The 23,713-nt window shown below is 50.3% G+C and overlaps 1 protein-coding gene across 3 annotated transcripts; it reads left to right on the forward strand.

Annotated features, from left to right (window-relative positions):
- Positions 1–344: 344 nt before the first annotated feature.
- FAM3C (FAM3 metabolism regulating signaling molecule C) lies at positions 345–20,997 on the forward strand. Of its 3 annotated transcripts, none has more exons than XM_078612970.1 (9): positions 345–880; positions 7,809–7,925; positions 13,395–13,421; positions 14,719–14,842; positions 16,506–16,564; positions 17,169–17,219; positions 17,747–17,831; positions 19,096–19,222; positions 19,807–20,997. In XM_078612970.1, exons 1-9 carry the CDS (start codon positions 745–747, stop codon positions 20,002–20,004), a joined length of 924 nt encoding a protein of 307 aa, XP_078469096.1. In that variant the 5' UTR covers positions 345–744; the 3' UTR covers positions 20,005–20,997. The 3 variants fall into 3 exon arrangements, with proteins under 3 accessions (XP_078469096.1, XP_078469098.1, XP_078469097.1); XM_078612972.1 differs by lacking the exon at positions 345–880 and adding an exon at positions 930–1,155; XM_078612971.1 differs by lacking the exon at positions 345–880 and adding an exon at positions 3,127–3,253.
- The last annotated feature ends 2,716 nt before the right edge of the window (positions 20,998–23,713 follow it).

A 23,713-nucleotide genomic window follows, 5' to 3' on the forward strand; every position in this document is an offset into this window, starting at 1 on the left:
GTTACAATAGAAAGTCTATGGGGCAATGTTCGAGGCGATTTGAAAGCCGTCGGCGCTGAGGGTCACCACCGCCGGGGGTCACCACCGGGGGTCACCACCGAGGGTCACCGCCGAGGGTCACCACCGGGGTTCATTACCGAGGGTCACCGCCGGGGGTCATCACCGGGGGTCACCACCGAGGGTCACCGCCTGGGGTCATCACCGGGGGTCACCGTCGAGGGTCATCACCGAGGGTCACCACCGGGGGTCATCACCGAGGGTCACCACCGGGGGTCATCACCGGGGGTCATCGCCGGGGGTCACCGCCGGGGGTCATCACCGGGGGTCACCGCCGGGGGTCACCACCGAGGGTCACCACCGGGGGTCATCACCGGGGGTCATCACCGAGGGTCACCACCTGGGGTCATCACCGGGGGTCATCACCGAGGGTCACCACCAAGGGTCACCACCAAGGGTCACCACCGAGGGTCACCACCTGGGGTCACCGCCGGGGGTCATCACCGAGGGTCACCACCAAGGGTCACCGCCGGGGGTCACTACCTGGGGTCACCGCCGTCGTCCGCGAAGTCGGCGTGGACCGCGCATCCGGCCTCCCGCCCCGGCGAGAAATGTGCACGCGATGCATTTCACTTCTTTTTTGTTGTCGCTGCTGTTGTTAAGAAGAGCTCCGAGGCAAATATAAAGAAGAGAGAGAGAGAAGGGAAAAAACACGGTGGGGGGGTGGGGGCGCAGCAAGAGAGAGGAATGCGCTGTCCCGCAAGCGTCGCGACTTTTTTTTTCAGGTCTCCTCCGAGGTGCAGGATATTTGGTGGCGGGGCTGCCCGGCAGTGCCGCTGCTGCTGCTCACTCGCTCGAGGCTGGCGGGGCATGAGGATACAAAGTGAGTCGGCCTGGGTCGCTGTGTGTCTACCCCCCCACCACCACCCCCCAAACACACCAACAACCACCACCACCCCCCACACACCAACAACCACCACCACCACTCCCCTCCACTTTCTTCGCCTTTCGCTTCTTTCCTTTGGTTTCGGGAAGACGCGAATCAAGAAAGGCGGCGACCTCCAGCTTCGGATTATTGTCGCCGACTTTGCTGGGTCGTCCCGCCTGCCTTTCCCAACGTGGCGTGCGAAGACTGGCTGATGTTAACTACCTCGCCTGGTATGCAGGAGGTCGTGGGTTCGATCCCGATCTTGACGCCTGCTGTATATTTGGAGTTTGCGTGTCTCTCTCTCTCCCCGTGGTGAGATGTTAACTACATCGCCTGGTATGGAGGAGGTCGTGGTTTCGATCCCGATCTTGACGCCTGCTGTATATTTGGAGTTTGCGTGTCTCTCTCTCTCCCCGTGGTGAGATGTTAACTACATCGCCTGGTATACAGGAGGTCGTGGGTTCGATCCCGACCCTGACGGCCTGCTGTATATTTGGATTTTCGTGTCTCTCTTCCTGCGGTCGAGTGGATTTTTCTCCGGGTCCTTCGGTTTTCCCCACCACATTCAGCAGAGTTTCGAGTATTTGGCCGCTTTCAATATCGCTTCTGAAAAACAGCTCTATAGCTCGGTGGGCTTCACATGGTAAAATAAAACGTCGTTTTGAGCTTAATTTCGTGTAACACGCCGCTTCGTCCAGAGTTAGTTCTTGCTCTGATGAGCGTTGAGGCTTTGCTTGCTTATCTGGTGTTCACAGCCCTGAACCATGAGTGGAAATTCCTCATTCCTGTGCCGGCAACCTGCACCTCCGGAGCCGCGAGCGGCTTCTTCAGGACTGCTTCGTGACGGTTACTTATTAATAGTACTACTACTGTTACTAGTACTACTACTATTACTAGTACTCGTAATGACCACCGCCGTCTCGTAGTCACCACGTGCATTGCCGGCTTTTGAAATATTAAGGAGGGGGGGGAGGAATTCCCCCCCCCCCGAATTCAACAAAAAGTCTCTTCTTGCTATTGTTGCTTGCCGACTCCTGCCACGGGAAGTCATTGCTGAGTTAGTGTCAGCATGGCAGCGGTGTGTGTTCCGATGATCGATCTCGGAAGGGATGGATGGTGGGCTGTGAACAGGTGCTGGTGGGTTTCACACGGTGCTCTGTGCTGGGACAGTGGCAATGCCTTGCGCGTGGATTTTTGTTTTACTTGTGGCCTTGCTTCAGGAGTATACCTTGCAATTGTTCTCTCGATAGTTGTTTTTGTTATTGTATCGTCAGATGGCCACGGAGTCAAATGAACACCGCTTCCATTCACGTCATCTGCCACAAAGCGCGCTTTGGTGTGGGCTCTCAAGTTTCTCCCAGCGCACGCGTCGAATTGTGAAGCGTCACTGTCTTGATCCAGTACCACACAATGAGACATGCGCGTGTGTGCACGCGTGCGTGTCTGCGTGTATGTCTTTACATTGACATTGACTATTACGTGATCATTACCTGTGCCCTGTTTCTTTATAATTGTGTCTTTCGCAAATGGCTACACATTTTGATCATGCCGATGCAGCACGTGAACATGTGTAGCCTCACCTCATTGTCAACGTGTGATTCACACTCCTCTGGTTTCACGTATTTCCAATGTATGCCCAAACTGTCCGGTGTTTTCTTGAGCAACGATTAAGGACACTAAAGTCTCGCCAAGAATGAAACCTTTCCCCACCGAGGCAAAGAAACACAACGGGGCTCTTTTGTGAATTTTGAAAGCGGCAAAAGCTCCAACGCCCTGTAAGTTTTAGGAAAACAAAAATTCCTCTTGACTTAAAGCTTTCGTGACTGCAGGAATTCATACTCTGGGTCTTTCGGTGAAGTCACGTAGATAGAAGAAAACATAAAACAAATCACGACGTTTCGATCGCAACACAAGCAATCGTCCTCAGGTCAAAAAAAATATGCTAGTGGTGCGAAGTACAAGACAAATCACCATAAACACAAACAAGTACAACATTACACCATCCCATCCTAGCAGACAAAGCCCACTGAGGCATTAACTCGGGACTATTGCTTTGTGTTGCGGTCGATTGAAACGTCGTGATTTGTTTTTTTTTCCTACGTGACTTTACCGAAAGACCCAACGAGTATGCATATTCCTCTGTTCGTGCTCTTTGCGAACCGATTACAGTGCTGCGATTAAAATTCGCCAGTCGGGGCATCCTTTTGTTTCATAACACTGATTGGACGTTATTCTGATGGGCTGCTCTGGCATTATTTGGACTGGAGTCGGAGGTTTCGCAGCTGCGGCGCAGAAGCATGGAACAACCCTCCGCCTCCTCTTTGGTTGGTAAGGACCTCCTCCTCCTGTGTGTGGGCTGACGGGGCCCACGGCGGCCTCGGTTCGTGACGATGGGGTTGTTTTTTTGGGAGGTTCCTTGATGGGCCACTTTGTTGAGCTATCGTTTGTGGTGGCCAAGTCGCTTCTGAACAACGAGTTAATACCGCAGTGGGCTTTGTCGGGTAGGGTGGGGACGGTTTAGGTGTATTTGTATGTGTTTAGGGTGATTTGTCTACATTTATTGTACTTTGTACCACGATCATGCTTTGGTATCGTTTGTTGTTACGTTCTTACCCGCCTCTTACTGGGACATCTGTGCAAAAAGAGCTTTATAGCTCATCGGATTCCTCCGGTATGAATACACATCTCTAAAACCTGTAGCCGCTCACCGAGGTGTAAACTTTCCTCCGTTGTGCCACGGTGGCTCTGATGAGACCCAGCGGGCTGGAGTCACGCGGCACCCTATGCCCAGAACGAATGCTGCTTAAGAACATTCGACTGGGAAAGCCAACAGACAGGCCCACAGGCTTAGCGTGACAAGTTGGTGTGTGTGTGTTTAGATGCAGAGAGACGCACAATGAAGGACGTTGATGCTGCTAATCCTGCATACTGCATAATTCACGGGCATAACATGACTTTGAAACCCCCCCCCCACCTCCTACGCATTCCACAAGTAGTGACTAATCCCATATCTGCATTTCCCATAAATATGCTAAATTCCTCTTGATATGCAAATTCCTTTGTCAAGGCGCCCCTTCCCCCTCCAACCCAGCTTAAATATACGCTGCCAAGCCTGGTGGTGCCCATTCAGACGCTGTCTTTCCGACAGACCTGTTCTTCACCTGAGGACGGCTGCTTGCGTTGTGGCCGAAACGTCGTGAGAATTGTATTTTATTATGTTTCATTTTTATTATTTTATTATTTCCCTTCTACGTGACTTTACCGAAAGAACCAAGAAGATGAATCCCTGCAGTCACGAAAGCTTTAAATCGAAATTTGACGTTCGGGTCGCCCCGCCCGTCGTTCGGCCGCGATGTTTCGGCGTTTCGCTCCACGTGCCAGGCAGCTTCTTCGGGAACCGGATTCAGAGCTCCGAGCGCGTGGAGCGAAACGTCGGACATCGTGCCGAACGTCACGCGGTACAACCCGAAAACGCATCAGGGGGTGGGGTAGGGGGTTGTGATTTGAATAAAATAAACTTTTAAAAAATGTGCGTTGTCTGACAGCAGTAAGAAAAGACGGCGCTGAATTTGACTTGGGACAGCTCTTAAAGACGACAGCCCTTCATCGATCCACTACTGGATGACGCCGCGTTAGTCATGGTTGAGACGTAACTCGCCACTGGTGTCAGCTGTGACCGGGAATGGAACTCAGGTCGCAGAGCCAAGAGCACAGTGACGCTAACCACTGCTCCACGCTGCACGTGAAGGCTCTGTCGTAGTAGGAATGTGGATAGAGCGACCGCATGTGGGCAAGACAAACAAGATCAGATGCAACGTACTCGGGCACGGCCAGGGTGCCTCTGAGCCAGGAGTAGTGAGCGCCAGCGTCAACCATTGGACACTCTGGTGACTGGCAGCGCAAGTGTTCCAACCATTGAATCGCCACTCCACTTTCCAGGAGTAAAAATAAGCAGGTAAACACGCATCGGAGGAGCGACGCGCGGATTACCATTGTTTAGAGGGATTTTCATGAAACTCTGCCTCGCCTTTAAAGCGAGAGAGCTATTGAAGTGGCTTGGTATGGCGTGCCAACTTACAGCGAGAGACATTTCCTGTAAGCCATGTGGAGCCTTGCCACGACACCACGGAGTTGACCTCGCACCGGCATGCGATTCCCATTGCGCAATCGTCGAGATCGAACTCCCAGCCGTACGCTATGAAGAGTACAATGATGGCTTGCGATGACCGGTCTAAGAACACCACCGGTCGACAGCCAAAATGCTTCCGAAATCAATGTAGTCCAACTTTACTAATTCTGGGTCACCCAGAATGAAAATGATGCTTACAATTGTTGATTGGCTCTTGTTTTCAAGCTATGCTACTGGGTCAGTATTTACGACCTTTGACTTGGAAATGGGAGAGGATAAGTGAGTTATAAAGGGAAGGGATTTCAATTTAAACCAGATATGACTAAAATACATGTTTGACTGGATCTATGAATAAATATATGACTGGGTTTTGACAGTACTTCATATTCTTAGGATTTTCGGTAAAGTCACGTAGGTAAAAAAAAAAATCAAAATTTATAAAAGTAAAATAAAATAAAAATCACGACGTTTCGGAGGCAACACAAGCTTCCGAAACGTCGTGATTTTTATTTTACTTTTATTAATTTTGATTTTTTTTACTTACGTGACTTTACCGAAAACCCTAAGAATATGAATCCTTGCAGTCACGAAAGCTTCAAATGTAGAATTTGACAGTACTTGTTTTTTGAGCAAAACAATGAATGATGCAAACCTATTTATCATTCATTTTTTTTAAGGTTGTTTTGTTTGGATCGTGTAAGTAAAATGCATTGCGTAAAAAACACATTTCTATGATCTCCTAAATGTCATTTTTCAGGTTTCTTGCACCTGCCTGTATGACGCCGCCTGTAATGACCATTGAAGCACCCCGCCCCGCTGTGTGCGTGTGTCGCTCTTCGGGAACATCGCTGGTGCTGATGGAACAGCTTTATTAATCGATCGTACTAAATGGATGGCCCCTTAATCATTCTCTATCCGATGTTTGCTGAAGGTCGCTCCCCGTTAAGTCGCGCGTGGCTGAATTCTCGATTATGATAATGAATTGAAACCGTACTCTTAGGTTTTATCGGTAAAGTCACGTAGGTAAAAAATAAAAAAATTAATTAAAATTAATAAAAGTAAAATAAATATATACAAGGTCGGGTCTCTTGGAATGTATATTTTACTTGATACAGCAAGCGTGCTGTGACGGTTCCACTTGAAGACGGAAGCTTGTGTTGCCTCCGAAACGTCGTGATTTTTATTTTACTTTTATTAATTTTTTTTACCTCCGTGACTTTACCGGAAAAAACCTAAGAATATGAATCCTTGCATTCACGAAAGCTTCAAATCTAGAATTGAAACCGCTTTGCTCACGATATTGGCGGGCTAAGCCTCCTTGGCTCGTGCAAAGTATTTTCTCTGTGCAGTGTTTTTAATTTAAATGCAAAATACCTGTGTTGAAAAACGTTGTTCAATCACCACAAAGGTCATACATATCTTGCCGGCCTGCCTACCTGCATACCCACCTCGTCCACCGACCCTCCTTCTCTCTCCTCACCTACCTGTGCACCTACCTAGCCATGTACCTACCCCAGTACTCGCTCGCTGCCCTCCTACCTGTTCACGCAGCTACATGACCACGTGGCGATCTCCACACACGCCTACCTACGTACGGGCGTAGTTATTCCCGATACATCGACAGCCGACTGTCATTCCGCTGCCGTACGAAGGGCTCCCCATGCCGTGTAATGGTTTTGACCATACTTCACCACGCTGGTCAATGCGGGTTGGTGAAGGGTCGTGGAGGGCCCAGGATTCGGTTCGGATGTTGGCGGTGATCGGGAGTTGAACTCAGGTCGCCGGGTTTGAAGGGCAGTGCGCTGACCACTGCACCACTGCTTTACCCCATGTCGACTTCATGGTAATGAAGATGGATAATATTACTTGTAAAATAAAATTTAAATTATTACCATTGGAATACAAACAATTAATTGACTGTTATGCACACAATTCAATGCATATATTTTGACTGCATAAATATATTTCAATGACGACACCACATCTCTGCTACCCACCTACTTTATCTACATACCTACTACCCACTCACCTACCTACCACGCGCCAATCCACCGAGCTAACCCACCTACCCACGCACCTCCACACGCACCAACTTACCCACCCACCTACCTACCACGCGCCAATCCACCGAGCTAGCCCACCTACCCACGCACCTCCACACGCACCAACTTACCCACCCACCTACCTACCACGCGCCAATCCACCGAGCTAGCCCACCTACCCACGCACCTCCACACGCACCAACTTACCCACCCACCTACCTACCACGCGCCAATCCACCGAGCTAGCCCACCTACCCACGCACCTCCACACGCACCAACTTACCTACCCACCCACCTACCAAACTGTGCACCTACCCACCCACCTAGCTATTTGTTATCAATCTACACACTCATGGGTTGCCAACTCTGACTTAATATATTCCAGGATAATTATTTATTTATGAATAATTTACTTTCCTACGATATCCGATTCTGTCATTAAAATCTCCCCGATGGCTTCCAATATCAATGTCTGGTCAAAACTGCCGGCCAATGCGTGACGAAGGTTGGCAACCCCTATCCCACCACCCATCCACGCTGTAGCACCCACGCCGCCACCACCACTCACCACCACCACCCACCACCACCACCCACGCCGCCACCACCACCCACCACCACCACCCGCCACCACCACCCACCACCACCCACCGTCGGCTGTGCGTGACCCCCCCCCCCCCCGTGCGCCTGCCCCCCCTCCCCGCTGGGCTGGCAGGGCAGCTGCGGCACTTCCTGCTGGTGCTGTGCTCGCTCGGCATCATCTACTTCGTCATCACCGACGTCTTCATCTCCAGCATGGAGAAGTCATCGCGGATACACCGCCTGATGGCCGGTACGACGCGAGACGGCGGGCGGGCGGGTGGACACGCGAGACGGCGAGACGGGCGGGTGGACACGCGCGCGCGCCGATGATTGTCCGGCACGGCCTCCGAACTATACTTTCCAGGAATTGTTTTTTTTTTTGGAACGCCGCATAGGGCTGAACGATTTGGGGAAAATATCAAATTGAGATATTTCTGACATTGCGATTGTGATTTGATTTGCGAGTAAAAATGTTTCAAAGTCAATCTTCAGTTCAATATTCACTGTGTAATAGATTTAAAACGTGTGATGGAGCATTACCACGTGATACCATCAAAATATGAACTGATCTATATATTCTAATGCAAGGATGAGAACTTAAAATATATTAATTGCTTCCAACATTTATTTATCAAAATGTTTTAATTGAAATAGAACAGATTTGAAGCTTTCGTGACTGCAAGGAATCATCTTCTTAGGTTCTTTCGGTAAAGCCACGCAGAAAGTAAAATAAAATAAAAACAAAAATCACGACGTTTCGGAGGCAACACAAGTCTCCGTCATCAGGTGGGACCGTCACAGCCAGATTAGCTGTATACAGCTAATCTGGCTGTGACGGTCCCACCTGAAACGTCGTGATTTTTGTTTTTATTTTATTTTACTTTCTGCGTGGCTTTACCGAAAGAACCTAAGAAGATGAAATAGAACAATCAAACATAGAACAAGTGTTAAGTTAAATAAATACAGTTATAATAATAAATATTACAATTCCAATAAGAAAGTAAAATGACTTTTCAAATCGCCAAAAAATCGCAGCCTTCGCGATATGCTAATCACATTGTTTCAAATTGCGATTTCGATTTGAAATCGATCAATCGTTCAGCCCTAACGCCGCATGCCGGCGGCCAGTCGCCTCCCTATCACTCTTGTATCGCTACTGCTGCCTCGCCTGCCCTAGCCACTGCTGCCTCGCCTGCCCTAGCCACTGCTGCCTTACCTGCCCTAGCCACTGCTGCCTCGCCTGCCCTAGCCACTGCTGCCCTAGCCACTGCTGCCTCGCCTGCCCTAGCCACTGCTGCCTCGCCTGCCCTAGCCACTGCTGCCTTACCTGCCCTAGCCACTGCTGCCTCGCCTGCCCTAGCCACTGCTGCCCTAGCCACTGCTGCCTCGCCTGCCCTAGCCACTGCTGCCTCGCCTGCCCTAGCCACTGCTGCCTTACCTGCCCTAGCCACTGCTGCCCCGCCTGCCCTAGCCACTGCTGCCCTAGCCACTGCTGCCTCGCCTGCCCTAGCCACTGCTGCCTTACCTGCCCTAGCCACTGCTGCCCTAGCTACTGCTGCCTTACCTGCTCTAGCCACTGCTGCCCTAGCTACTGCTGCCTTACCTGCCTTACCTACTGCTGCTTTACCTGCCTTACCTACTGCTGCCTTACCTGCCTTACCTACTGCTGTCCTACCTGCCTTACCTACTGTTGCCTTACCTACTGCTGCCTTACCTGCCTTACCTACTGCTGTCCTACCTGCCTTACCTACTGCTGCCTTACCTGCCCTAGCCACTGCTGCCTCGCCTGCCCTAGCCACTGCTGCCCTAGCCACTGCTGCCTCGCCTGCCCTAGCCACTGCTGCCTCGCCTGCCCTAGCCACTGCTGCCTTACCTGCCCTAGCCACTGCTGCCTCGCCTGCCCTAGCCACTGCTGCCCTAGCCACTGCTGCCCTAGCCACTGCTGCCTCGCCTGCCCTAGCCACTGCTGCCTCGCCTGCCTAGCCACTGCTGCCTTACCTGCCCTAGCCACTGCTGCCCCGCCTGCCCTAGCCACTGCTGCCCTAGCCACTGCTGCCTTGCCTGCCCTAGCCACTGCTGCCTTACCTGCCCTAGCCACTGCTGCCCTAGCTACTGCTGCCTTACCTGCTCTAGCCACTGCTGCCCTAGCTACTGCTGCCTTACCTGCCTTACCTACTGCTGCTTTACCTGCCTTACCTACTGCTGTCCTACCTGCCTTACCTACTGCTGCCTTACCTACTGCTGCCTTACCTGCCTTACCTACTGCTGTCCTACCTGCCTTACCTACTGCTGCTTTACCTGCCTTACCTACTGCTGCCTTACCTGCCTTACCTACTGCTGTCCTACCTGCCTTACCTACTGCTGCCTTACCTACTGCTGCCTTACCTGCCTTACCTACTGCTGTCCTACCTGCCTTACCTACTGCTGCCTTACCTGCCTTACCTACTGCTGCCTTACCTGCCTTACCTACTGCTGTCCTACCTGCCTTACCTACTGCTGTCCTACCTGCCTTACCTACTGCTGTCCTACCTGCCTTACCTACTGCTGCCTTACCTGCCTTACCTACTGCTGCCTTACCTGCCTTACCTACTGCTGTCCTACCTGCCTTACCTACTGCTGCCTTACCTGCCTTACCTACTGCTGCCTTACCTGCCTTACCTACTGCTGTCCTACCTGCCTTTCCTACTGCTGCCTTACCTGCCTTACCTACTGCTGCCTTACCTGCCTTACCTACTGCTGTCCTACCTGCCTTACATACTGCTGCCTTACCTGCCTTACCTACTGCTGCCGTACCTGCCTTACCTACTGCTGCTTTACCTGCCTTACCTACTGCTGCCTTACCTGCCTTACCTACTGCTGTCCTACCTGCCTTACCTACTGTTGCCTTACCTACTGCTGCCTTACCTGCCTTACCTACTGCTGCCTTACCTGCCCTAGCCACTGCTGCCTCGCCTGCCCTAGCCACTGCTGCCCTAGCCACTGCTGCCTCGCCTGCCCTAGCCACTGCTGCCTCGCCTGCCCTAGCCACTGCTGCCTTACCTGCCCTAGCCACTGCTGCCTCGCCTGCCCTAGCCACTGCTGCCCTAGCCACTGCTGCCCTAGCCACTGCTGCCTCGCCTGCCCTAGCCACTGCTGCCTCGCCTGCCTAGCCACTGCTGCCTTACCTGCCCTAGCCACTGCTGCCCCGCCTGCCCTAGCCACTGCTGCCCTAGCCACTGCTGCCTTGCCTGCCCTAGCCACTGCTGCCTTGCCTGCCCTAGCCACTGCTGCCCTAGCTACTGCTGCCTTACCTGCTCTAGCCACTGCTGCCCTAGCTACTGCTGCCTTACCTGCCTTACCTACTGCTGCTTTACCTGCCTTACCTACTGCTGTCCTACCTGCCTTACCTACTGCTGCCTTACCTACTGCTGCCTTACCTGCCTTACCTACTGCTGTCCTACCTGCCTTACCTACTGCTGCTTTACCTGCCTTACCTACTGCTGCCTTACCTGCCTTACCTACTGCTGTCCTACCTGCCTTACCTACTGCTGCCTTACCTACTGCTGCCTTACCTGCCTTACCTACTGCTGTCCTACCTGCCTTACCTACTGCTGCCTTACCTGCCTTACCTACTGCTGCCTTACCTGCCTTACCTACTGCTGTCCTACCTGCCTTACCTACTGCTGTCCTACCTGCCTTACCTACTGCTGCCTTACCTGCCTTACCTACTGCTGTCCTACCTGCCTTACCTACTGCTGCCTTACCTGCCTTACCTACTGCTGCCTTACCTGCCTTACCTACTGCTGTCCTACCTGCCTTACCTACTGCTGCCTTACCTGCCTTACCTACTGCTGCCTTACCTGCCTTACCTACTGCTGTCCTACCTGCCTTTCCTACTGCTGCCTTACCTGCCTTACCTACTGCTGCCTTACCTGCCTTACCTACTGCTGTCCTACCTGCCTTACATACTGCTGCCTTACCTGCCTTACCTACTGCTGCCGTACCTGCCTTACCTACTGCTGTCCTACCTGCCTTACCTACTGCTGTCCTACCTGCCTTACCTACTGCTGCCTTACCTGCCTTACCTACTGCTGCCTTACCTGCCTTACCTACTGCTGTCCTACCTGCCTTACCTACTGCTGCCTTACCTGCCTTACCTACTGCTGCCTTACCTGCCTTACCTACTGCTGTCCTACCTGCCTTACCTACTGCTGCCTTACCTGCCTTACCTACTGCTGCCTTTCCTGTCCTAGCCACTGCTGCCTCACCTGCCTTAGCTACTGCTACCCTAGCTACTGTTGCCCTACCTGCCCTAACTACTGCTGCCTTACCTGCTCTAGCTACTGCTGTCCTACCTGCTCTAGCCACTGCTCTCGCGAGCGTCGTTCAGTGATTCCACAGCCCACGTCGTCAGGCCTGGCTCCCCGCCAAACACGGCCCTGCGTCGTCTCATCCACCACCAGCACCACGCTGTGTTCGCCCACCACACCCGTTCATCAGCGTGAGATTTGGACCTTTTGATCAAAGCCGGATTCAGGTTATGAGAGGCCTAAGGCTAATAGGAGGGACGGCCCGAAGCATGTGCCGTGATCACACACTGTTCGGAATCATTCTGAAATTAAAATTTATTTACCTTTGTAAATTTTAGGTATTTATTTGACTGTAGGTATATTTGTCAAACATAACTCACTCACTGTACTCATTTCTTCAATCGAAAACAAACCAAATCATGTCTTTCGCTGCTGTGGCTAAGTCAACAATGTTGTCACCGTAATTCAAAGACATTATTTTTCTTCCGATGGCCGCCGTTTCTTCAACGTGGAACGGGGGGCCGACAAAATATGAGGGCCTAAGGTTTTCTTCAAGAGTCCTTCATTGACCCCTCGCTGCATGATGGCTCTTGTAGAGTAGCCACCCACGGACGGGAACATCGGGCCACTTGTGTTTGTCAGTCGTAAGCAATTGTGATTCTCGTTTGTCAAAAGATATGCAAGCGTTCTTCATTGTCAGAACAATTAAATATGGATGACGTCATCTAGGAATGCAAATCATGCTGAGATTCCCATTATCCTTTGCTGTTTAAAAACGACCTTTTTGTGTGTGGGCACGTAGTGTAATAGCGTTTGTAAAACTGGCCTCACCTGAAAGCATCTGAATTTGCAAACGATATCAAGCACTTGCATTTATCCAAACTACGGCTACTTTCTTTTATTTGCCAGCTAAAGCCCACTGAGAAGCGCGATTAGTTCCAGAAGCGACCTGGCCACACGCGATGAGAGCTCATCGGATAAATCTCCACCACGGGGAGAAGGTGTCCATTCTAAATATACAACAGGCGCCGGGGGTCAGGATCGAACCCACGGCCTCCCTCGAACCAGACGAGGGAGATATCACCACCCTGTGAGCGCAAATAGTCCACGAGCCCAGACCCGACGTTTTCATTTGCCGCTACCACTTCAGGGAGCATTACAGCAGCTGTTCCAATTTACTCATGTGAACAACAACAGTGAATAACGCCATGACCACTTAAAATGAGTGGGGTTATCAAGTAAGTCACGAATTAGCCGTGTAAATAAATCGGTACTACTAAAGGTATGCTACCTTGGGTGGTACCGATTTCATCTTTGGGCCGTGCACTAAAATATTACTTTGACATGTATGTGTGCCAGCTTGAGTGTTAGCCGAGTGGACCGACCCAATGGAACTAATCCCGCATTTGCCTTGCGTGTCTGTCTTGCAGAAGTGAAAAGGCAAATCAACCCAAACCGTAAGTGCAGCACAAACATCCACATGCCTCGGGTCCCATTACTGCTGAGTCTGTCTCCCCATATGAGTCTCTGGTTTCTGTGTGATTCTATGAATTTCTGTGTGAGTCTATGGGGCTCTGTGTGAGTCTATGGATCTCTGTGTGAGTCTGTGGGGCTCTGTGTGAGTCTATGGGTCTCTGTGTGAGTCTATGGGTCTCTGTGTGAGTCTATGGGTCTCTGTGTGAGTCTATGGATCTCTGTGTGAGTCTATGGGGCTATGTGTGAGTCTATGGGGCTCTGGGTGAGTCTATGGGTCTCTGTGTGAGTCTATGGGTCTCTGTGTGAGTCTATGGGTCTCTGTGTGAGTCTATGGGGCTCTGTGTGAGTCTATGGGTCATCTATTAGTCGATGGGTCCTGTGTGAGTCTATGGTTCCTGTGTGAGTCTATGGATCTTGTGTTTGTCTATGAATAATGTGTTAGTCTATGGGTCCTGTGTTAGTCTATGGTTCTCTGTGATTCGATGGGTTTCTGCGTGAGTCTATGGTTCCTGTGTGAGTCTATGGATCCTGTGTGAGTCTATGGATCCTGTGTGAGTCCCAGGGTTTCTAATCTCAATGGCTCGTCTCATTCCATCTCCTTTGTCTCTTCTCCACGCATGCTCAAGCGATCTTAAGACCACCTCCCTGACCTTAGAGCACATTTCTAACACCGGCTATGGCTCAGAAACGTCACCTCTCTTGGATATCAAAACGCGATTTACTCTCCTCTGCTGCCCACGCGGAAGCCGCGGGGATCCAAGAAAGGTAACCCAGGCGGGAGCCATCGTGTCCCACGAGCCACGCGCCGCTTACCCCACTGCAGCCAGCGTCCCGGAAAATACTCAATGAAAAATGAGTCCCTGGGCATGGGCATGCTGGCGTGCACTGCCCCCTGATGATTGCGCTGCCCCCCATGGTTGGGCGCCACGGTGGTGAGATGTTAACTACCTCGCCCGGTATACAGGAGTGCATGGGTTCGATCCCGACACCGATGCCTGATGTATATTTGGAGTTTGCGTTTTCTCCCCGTGGTTGAGTAGATTTTTATCAGGATTCTCCGGTGTTTCCCTCCACATTTAGAATCAACGTGCGGTTTGAGTGTTCGGTTGCTATACATTTCCACGTGATGATAAGCCACGTCGTTGAGCCATCATTTGTGGTCCGGTCGCTTCAGAAAAAGGCAGCTCAATGAGCCTTACCTGGTAAAATAAAAAATAGCTTTTAGTTTAGATTGCGCCACCCCCAATGATTGCGCCACCCCTCCTCGCCGTCCCCAAGCGCCTGCCAAGAGAGGCAACGTGTGCGGCCTGCAGTCTCCGTGTCCCCCGCACCACTTCTCCTTCAGCATCGACTCCGGCGCCGGAAACTTCTTGGGGCCTACGCTGTGCTTCAACGACGAGATGTGAGCCGCTCCCTTCCCACATCTCTGCCCCTTCCTACGACCCCCCGCCGTCTCCTGCTGTAGCGTAACGGTTCCCGGCGGTTATCGGTAAAAACTCCGGTTTCCCTCCCGCGTGTAAAAACACTCATTGACTGAAAAAAATTAAATCACAATATGTAGAGGACCGCAGAGCTTGGGAGCAGTTGGCGCCAGCTGGCTGCCTGGCTGCTGCCGTTCCGCTTGGCTGTGAATGCTGTGCAATGCGGTGTCGCCGGTGTCGCCAGTCCGCCCCGGGCCCTCTCCTCCCGCCGTAAACCTTGCGAAGGGGAACAGGTCGCATAAATAGACAGCAGCAATACCAACAGGGGCGGTTTCTTCATTAGGGCGATTGGGCGACGCACCACCAATGTCATTCAACCACAGAGTCACGCTAGCCGTCACTGTGCCTCTAGATATAGTCCAATCAGCGTCATGCTACGTTCTGTGGAGTACCGCCTCTTTTTGGGCGATTTCACTCTGGCTGAGAATCGCCCCGAGTGGTCCCATAGACTTACATTCAAAGGTGTTTTTTTTCGAACGGGGGCCGCTGCAATGCATTCTCTATGGCTTCCGGGAGGGCTCGCACTAACGTGTTTACGTCATCATACGAAAGCACGTTGCATCCAACAATATTATTTGTCGCCACCTAGTGGAATCTTTAATAAAATAAACTTGAGTGGATTGTATTAATAGTGAGTATATAAACAAACAAGATGTATTGTAAGAGTCACTTTATTTTTCATTAATATTAAAGAAGTGAAGTTGCCTTTACATGCTTAAGCTGTTAATTTATCTTTTGCATGGGTGGACCTTATCCTTATAAATCATCCAGACATTTGCCCCCCCTGAGAGATTTTGCAGGAGCCGCCACTGAATACCAACAATAGAAATAATGACGTTGCGGAGGTGATGAGTCGAGACTCCGCGTTGTGATCAGCGGGGCGACTGCACAGCAGCTGAACGCCCGGGGGGTGGGGGGGGGGTTTGTGGAACGGCAAAACTTTATTTCAAAAGTCCTCTTCACAAGGGCAAGTTGCGTGCCTGCAATAGCGATCAGAAACACCGAAAGTTCTCAACCCATCATGTTCACCCGTATTCTTGTCCAGGGAAATATTGTTTTGTCTATTTGTTTGTGTTTCTCCCTTGTGGTGGGACTTTTTAGGATGAACCTTGAGATGTATAAGAGCACGGGGGTGACCAATAGGGTCTGAGTTGGTCTGTAACAAGATAGGGCACTGACAAGGGGTTGCCAGGTGTGAACACCCTCCACGTCACAACACCGCAGCTGAATTTCTCAGCACGGAGTCCGGCCAAATTTAAATTGGAGACGTGCCTCATACTCTACTGCAATCCCTGATCACCATGTACCTTCTCTTAAATAATAACACAAACCCGTCAACCCCTCATCAGTGCCCTACCTTATTACAGACCAATTCAGACACTATCGGTCACCCCGTGCCCTTATAAATCTCAACGTTCATCCTACAACGTCCCATCACAAGTCAGAATTTATATCACCTTGTTGAAGGGAGAAAATACCGTGATTTTTGACCGAAATGTTGTGGGTGTCTCGGGGGTGAATATATAACTGTGGATGCTAGCGAACGACGTTGTCTTGTGTGCGTGCGTGTTTTCCCACTCGCAGATTAATGAGCACCGTGCTGAATAACGTTGGCTTCGGGATAAATATCGCATTGGTAAATGGTAAGCCTTTCATCCTGAGCTCAGTCGCAAGCAACTCAACAGCGGCATCGGCCAAACGTCTCGATGTAGCAGGACTCTCCTGACAAAGAGTCATGGGACTCGGTGACGCTTTGCTGGGTAAACAGAGAACATTGTTCTAATACACAACTCGATCTGCCATTGCTGTAGTCCGCGACCACAAGGCTGCAAGTTCACATCCCTGTCGGGGGTTGACTCAGCCCATCATCCCCCTGGGGTCTAGAAAATGAGTAACACTTTTTGAAAGGTCAACAGAGAATGTTTTATGGGATAACTCATCCCTGCCAGAGGAATGTGGAATGTCCACTCCTCGCTCAGGGCTGTAAACAGGAAATGGTCAATTTTTGTTTTGCTTTGGTTGTACACCCAAGGGAACATCCAACGCAGAGATGGAGTGATGACATCAGTTCTTGTGTAGGTGTTGAGTGGATTATTTACACCACAGGATCGTGGCAGACGGTGACAATTTGGGGAGGTCTTCATCCAGCAGTGGACTGAGCGTGGCTTTTTGATGACGATGGTGGTGATGGCGGCACCTGTGGAAATATTTACAATATTTTTTTCGCACCTCTAATCCCTGTCGCAGGTACGAGTGGGAAAATGTTAACGACGTCGTATTTCAACACGTTCAACGGAGGTGAGGACAGTCGCACTCACGGCGCACTGCGCCATCCACCGCGCCATCGCTCCGTACCGCATTCGGACAAATCCTGGTTGGGTGGTCGACTCTGCCCGTCATCCTCCTGGCTTCTGTAAAATGAGTACGACGGTCAAGAATACCGTATGTAGTTTTCTGTAAAGGCTCGCCCCGCCATAGGAACGTGAAATTCCCCACCACTGGCTCGGGGCTGTAAACGGGAGATGATCACCAGTACCCAGATGCTCCAATTAGCACGGTTGGCTATGTACGATGCGAAAGAAGTTCAACACGCATACATACAATTGTGATTCTTAAATATGTTATTGTTAGTTGTAATGGTGGGTTAGTAACACTGAGTCTGTGCTGCTCTACAGTTTCCTGGGTGAAAAGTGGGCTCGGATTTGCCCAATCCAGGCCAGCTGGTTCAACAAACCTAATAAATGAAATGAAATCCAACGTTGATCTGCGTTTGTCTGTCTCTGTGATGCACGGCGGCGTGCCCGTGCTTGGCCGCGCGCGCGCAGACGACGCGGGAATGGTGAACTTCCTGCGCTCCGTGAGGCCCGGCACCATCGTAATGCTCGCCAGCTTCCACGACCCGGCCACCAGGTACACGGCAGCCCGCCGACCCCGCCGAGCCCGCCGAACGAGCTCGGCTCCTGCGCCATCCAAGGCAGGGGGCGATAGCGCGCTCGCAGCCTGTTGCAGAGGTTACTGTTTTCGAATGCGGCGGCCGCCCTGGTTAATACTGCGCGGTGCACTACCCGTAGCAAACAATAATACTACACTCGCAGTGGAAGTTAAAGATCCCTTGACGTCATTCGCAAGAGTTAGGCCACTGTGTACCGGCTTCAAGTGTCCAACTTTCCCAAGTTCGAAAATGACACCGCTTATTACTCAATCGGGATTGCACATCGTAATCGTCGCCCCCGACTGGCAGCAGACTATTGCCCATTTGTAAGCCACGTGCTGAGTCACCTGGTGCCCACAGGGACAGCTGCCACTGGGGGTACCCAAGGAAATGCGTTGAAATGAGATGTGAGATGTAAAATGGCCTGAGATGCCCCGGGGTATAGGAGAGCGGCTCAATCAAAAACAAATCATGATGATGATGATTTATCATTATTGATATCAGAGACCATAGAGATCCAAGGTCAGTACTTGGTCTGGGAGGCTCCGGAGTCAAGAGACACTGGGCTGACACTGCTGAGACATTGGGATATGGATCTGAGTTTCAACCGCTCATGATTAGTGGGTGTCACGGTGGCGAGATGTTATCTACCTCGCCTGATATGCAGAGGGTCGGTGAGTATTATCCTGACCCTGGTGCCTATATACTTGGAGTTAGTATGTCTCTCGCCCCGTGATCGCGTGGAATTTTCTCTACATCTGGAAAACACGCGCTTCGAGTATTTGGCTGCTATAAATGTCCACGTGATAAGCTATTTTGTTGAGCTATCATTTGTGGCCAGGTCGCTTCTGAAAAAGAGCTATATAGCTCAGTGAGCCTTACCTGGTAAAATAAAACATTCTTGAATAGTTTCAAAATTTTCACCATGCTCAACTGACCCACACCAAGCAGAAACCACTCCTCCCAAGTCAGAATGTAACCCGCGTCCACCCAAACCCCTTGCCCACAACTGCGTCCACAATCCCTTTGCTCCTCACCCATCGATCACAGTTCACTGGGTATGCCCCATGAAACCATCGACTTATAACCATATATTTTTGTTTTAATTACAATCACATTCTAGACAACACCCCAAACATATTACTATTAGTCGGGCGATTTTAAATCCCAAGAAGCCACCGAAGTTTTGTGAAAGCGCCCGTGCGCCGAAGTGCTTTGTGATCGCCACGTGGTTTCCCGCAGGCTCAACACCACCGCGCGGCAACTGCTGACTGAGCTGGGGAGCTCAGTGGCCCGGCTGCTGAAGAGGAGGGACAGCTGGGCTTTCGTCGGGGCCAAGGGCATCCGGGGGAAGAGCCCCTTTGAGATGGTACCCCGCCCCCCCTCCCTCCGAATAGATACTGGCCACGCGATCGCCAGTTGACCCAGGCGGGGCTTGATTTTTCACCCAATATTTTCAGGCTCCCTGATGAAGAACTGCAGGTGGCTCTGCAGAAGCCGGCAGGTCACCAGTCTGAGCAGACGCAGCCACAGCAATGCCTCTGTGGTCGAGCGAGTGAACGATTAAAGTAGAAAGGAGATGGGACGTCTCCCGATTAAACAAAGGATGCTGAATCCTGGGCACGGTGTTAGGGTTCTCAGTGGGTCAGCGGTCAGCGCACTGCGCTGCGAACCCGGCAGCCCGAGCTAGATTCCCGCTTGAGGACAATATAATCGACGATTATCTGAACAGGTCCTGGGCCTCCCCTAAGTTGACTCAGCCTAAAATGAATACCTGGTGCAGTGTGTGAACATCACCGCTGGGGACACAAAGGCAGCTGGGCGTAGTGCTGCCCACATTAGCCCCCTCGTTTGCCATGCGGGCCTTCTTCACAGGTGCTCGTGAACGGCGCTTGCCCCAAGCAGCCTGTCAAGACTATACGGGCGATCAGTGCTGTGTGTCTGCCTCCACAGCACGTGCGGAGTATCCCCAAGAAGAACCTGTATCTGAACTGGCCCGAGATGCTGCAGATGGAAGGCTGCATCCCCGAACGGACGTGGCCTGGGCACAAGAACGCCACCTCGCCACCGCACGCCGAGCCGGCCATGGGAGCCAAGCACAGGAGGAACGTGACGGCGAACGTGCCGCACGGAGCCGAGCGTGGACGCTGAATGTTTTCCGAGCGTGGAGAGACGCCGTGGTGTTTACAGAAGTGGTGTGGGGGGGGGGGGGAATCTCGCTTAATTTTATCCAGCCGGGGTCTGTGTGGGACGATTACCCGGACAACATTTTCACTGCCGGCACACCGGTGTCTGTAGCTAATAGTAGTCGCGTAACCACCTACTCCGGTCGATCAATGACACCAGAAGATATTCCCACAGCCGACAGACGACATCCAGTCGACCTGTCGCTATGACTGTTGTTACTAATCACGCTGTTTTACTCCAGTCTACCAGCGACACAGAAGACAGTCGGTGAGAAATGAGGCCCTGGCTAAGAAAGCTTTGTGAACACAATGAACTGGATGAGTTGCTGCAGTATTATATCAACACGCAACTGCAATGTGCTCTGTGTGTACAGTGTATATATGAATGTGTAGTAGTAGGGGTGAGTTTCGGTTATCGGATGTTTGTATCTTTAGGCACAAGTACGGATTTAATTTCGTAGTTTGGGATTTAAATGTAATACATTCTGATAACTTTCATTGTCTCCGCACCGAATTGAATCCTTTGAATAATTTCTAACTTGACTTGATTTTTTGCATAAAGTGCCATCGGTAGAACACGGGACGTGATCCACTAACTGCGGGAAAATGCAGCCCCTAAGTGTGCATCAGAAGTTACTGGACAGATCTCAGAAGGCGAGAATATGGAATTAATGTTCATCTCATGATATTTTATTGTTCTTGATTGCATCGTTAAACGTGTTTGATCAGGAAAGCCTCAGTGAGTCTCTCTGCAGTCAGTGATGGCAATGGCCGTGTTGCTGTCAAATAAAATAAATGAAGTAAATTCAATTAAGTAATTTAACAACAGCACAGGTGGTCGGATTTGTAGAAATATATAATTGTTACACTCCAGCGCTTTACAAAGAGTAGTCCTTGACATTGATGCCCTCGCTTGAATACCGTTTTTACGCCTCAGGAATAAAAACAAGAACAATGATTTTCAATCTTTTGTCAATGCACTGCTGGATGAGGGCCTCCGCACATATGGATTTTGGAGGGTTATTCACTGTACTTCAGCATATTTTACCGGTACATAAATGTGTCTCTTGTAGTCTAGTCGTAAGGCGGGTGCATTGGGAGGCTTCTATTTAGTCAGATAGCTGAGCTAGCGCTGCTGACACTCCGGGTTCAAATCCAGGTTTCAGCTATTGCAGATTAAAGGGAGCCATCAAGTGCAGTGCGTTGATGGTCGTCTACCTTGTGTCCAATGAATGCGCACAGACAAAATATTACATTTGGTATTTCGCGTAATGTGGGCAATGTCAGTCCTGAGGACCCAAACATGTTTGGTTTGAATGTCAAGTGTTCATAACTTGCGCAGATGTTTTTGTTGGTGGTGCATAAGCACAAATTACAAAGATAAAAACTCATTATATTTGACAAATTCTATTCTTGCGAATGATGTCAATGTGTTCAAGAGCTAAATGCCAATGTCGAGGTTTGGTGGCCACAAGAGGGCTTCCAAAGAGTTAATGTAGTGTTGCTATTCCTCCGTTGAAAGAGCGCAGATTCGCGAGTGGGTTCGCTGTCCGGTCCACAGTTTGGGTTGCAAGGCCACAACGGCACTGCCTGCGGTTGTGGCCTCTAATCCTCCACCACGAAGGGGAGATGTGCGCATGGCCCTGTTGTTGATGTTGTAGTTTAGTTGATGGTTACACCGCCAGTGTCTTCAAGGAGGAGGAATGTCAAAGCCAGGTGTGAGGTGCAATGTAGCTTTGTCAAATGGACCATGAAGATGGGACATTTTAAAAAAAACATCACCTATGTCATGTTTGTTTCCTTTCAGGGCCACAGTGTTATGGACGGAATGTGTTGAGTTTTTTTAGTTTTTTTTTTATAATTGCCATACTCTGTAGCAGAAGATGCAAGAGTGGGCTCCACATAGTGTGGGTAAGCGGTCTAATTTGTGGCACTGCCTATTGATTAATATATTGAGAGACAAAATTAGACCTGAAAAATTAACATGACTTTGCCAAGTGAGAGCTCCCGCAAGCCAGTTCCATCCTGAATGTTCGATTTTCACAAACCCCGTGGCTGGTGGTGCGTAAACTGGCTGTACCTACATTTCCACTGGATAAGTAATACAAATGATCACACTTGTCCGATCATATAACAAATGCATTCAGAAAACAAGTAAACCCGTAAAAACAAAGTTTTTCACTATAAATCCTTTATATGCGTGGCGGCTAGAGTCTTCTCGTCCTCTGGCTTGAGATGGCTGCCACCTATGGGTCAGATGATTGTCTGCCAGTATTAAGCAATTGGTAATTAAATATTTAATTTGTTTTCCCTAAACAGTGTAAAATTTTGGAAAAAAATTTTCACGAAAATTAATTGTCACACACAACGAGTCTGTGTGGAAAATGTCAGCTCGATTGGATCACGGGAAGTGGGTTAAAAAACGACCGAAAGATTTGCACGGTCGTAAGCAAGCAAGCACGCAAGCACGCAAGCAAGCGAACTTAATATAAAGGATTTAAAAACACCCCACGGATACTTTGGTTTTAACTCGGCCATACTTAAAGCAGTGACGTAGACTTAGACGAACACAGGAGGCTACGTTTGTTCAATCAGCGTGGAAACTTGGTGATAGCATGCGGCATGGAATTTAAAGTCGTGGCAAAACAAATGACAGAAATGTTTGAGATTGTCTTCATAGTTTAAGAAGAGCTCTGCAAATTTCGAACGAGTCGCAAATTAAGTGCTTGCCGGATTATAAAGAAAAGTTAAACTTGTAACGCACCGCAAGTGCACAGTAGAGAGAGTGAGGATGACTCGGAGGTTCGAGGAGCAACCACGGACAGGCAGGGAGGCATCCATTTGGTGAGCCGGCGACAACGATTGTTCAAGCTCTGCGGTTCTCTATATATGTTACGGTGTTATCGGACAATTCATGAGTGTTTACACGTGCGGAGGAAACCGGTGCAACCCGTAGAGAAACCCACGCGTGCGAGGGGGAAACACTCCACACCGTGCAGGTGAAACAGGTGAAACAGGTGAAACAGGTGAAACAGGTGAAACAGGTGAAACAGGTGAAACAGGTGAAACAGGTGAAACAGGTGAAACAGGTGAAACAGGTGAAACAGGTGGGGTTCTCTACGGGTGCACCGGATGCTGCTAATCCTGCATAATGCACGGACATAAGTAGTACTAATCACATACCTGCATTTCCCATAAATATGCTAAATTCCTCTTGATATGCAAATTATTTTGTCAAGACGCCCTTTCCCCCCCCCCCCCTTCCAACCCAGCTTATATATATGCTCCAAGCACGTGTGCTTGTTTCATTCAGACGCTGTCGCCTCGACAGACCTGGTTTCACCTGAGGACGGCTGCTTGCGTTGTGGCCGAAACGTCGTGAGAATTATTTTATTATGTTTTATTTTTATTATTTTATTATGTTTTATTTTTATTATTTTATTACTTCCCTTCTACGTGACTTTACCGAAAGAACCAAGAAGGTGGGGGCAGTCCCACGTTTTTGCTGTGCCGCCCTCTAGTGGCGAGCTGCGGTAAGGCACCTCGACCCCCACGTGAAGTGAGTTTCAGAGCACGTGCGTTGGTCATCCACCAATCATCCACGGTCGACAAGGGCATCGTCACGGTCGATTGTCGGTCTATACGAACAAAAACAAATGTACAACAAGTTTGCC

The sequence above is a fragment of the Lampetra planeri genome, chromosome 40 (genome assembly GCF_965212315.1).
Source record: "Lampetra planeri chromosome 40, kcLamPlan1.2.h2, whole genome shotgun sequence".
NCBI classification, from domain to species: Eukaryota; Metazoa; Chordata; class Hyperoartia; order Petromyzontiformes; family Petromyzontidae; genus Lampetra; species Lampetra planeri.

Coding starts and splice junctions, on each gene's coding strand:
- FAM3C (XM_078612970.1), top strand. CDS start 745: ATGCGCTGTCCCGCAAGCGTCGCGACTTTTTTTTTCAGGTCTCCTCCG. Junction 7,926..13,394: donor GATACACCGCCTGATGGCCG/GTACGACGCGAG, acceptor TCTGTCTTGCAG/AAGTGAAAAGGCAAATCAAC. Junction 17,220..17,746: donor TTTCAACACGTTCAACGGAG/GTGAGGACAGTC, acceptor GCGCGCGCGCAG/ACGACGCGGGAATGGTGAAC.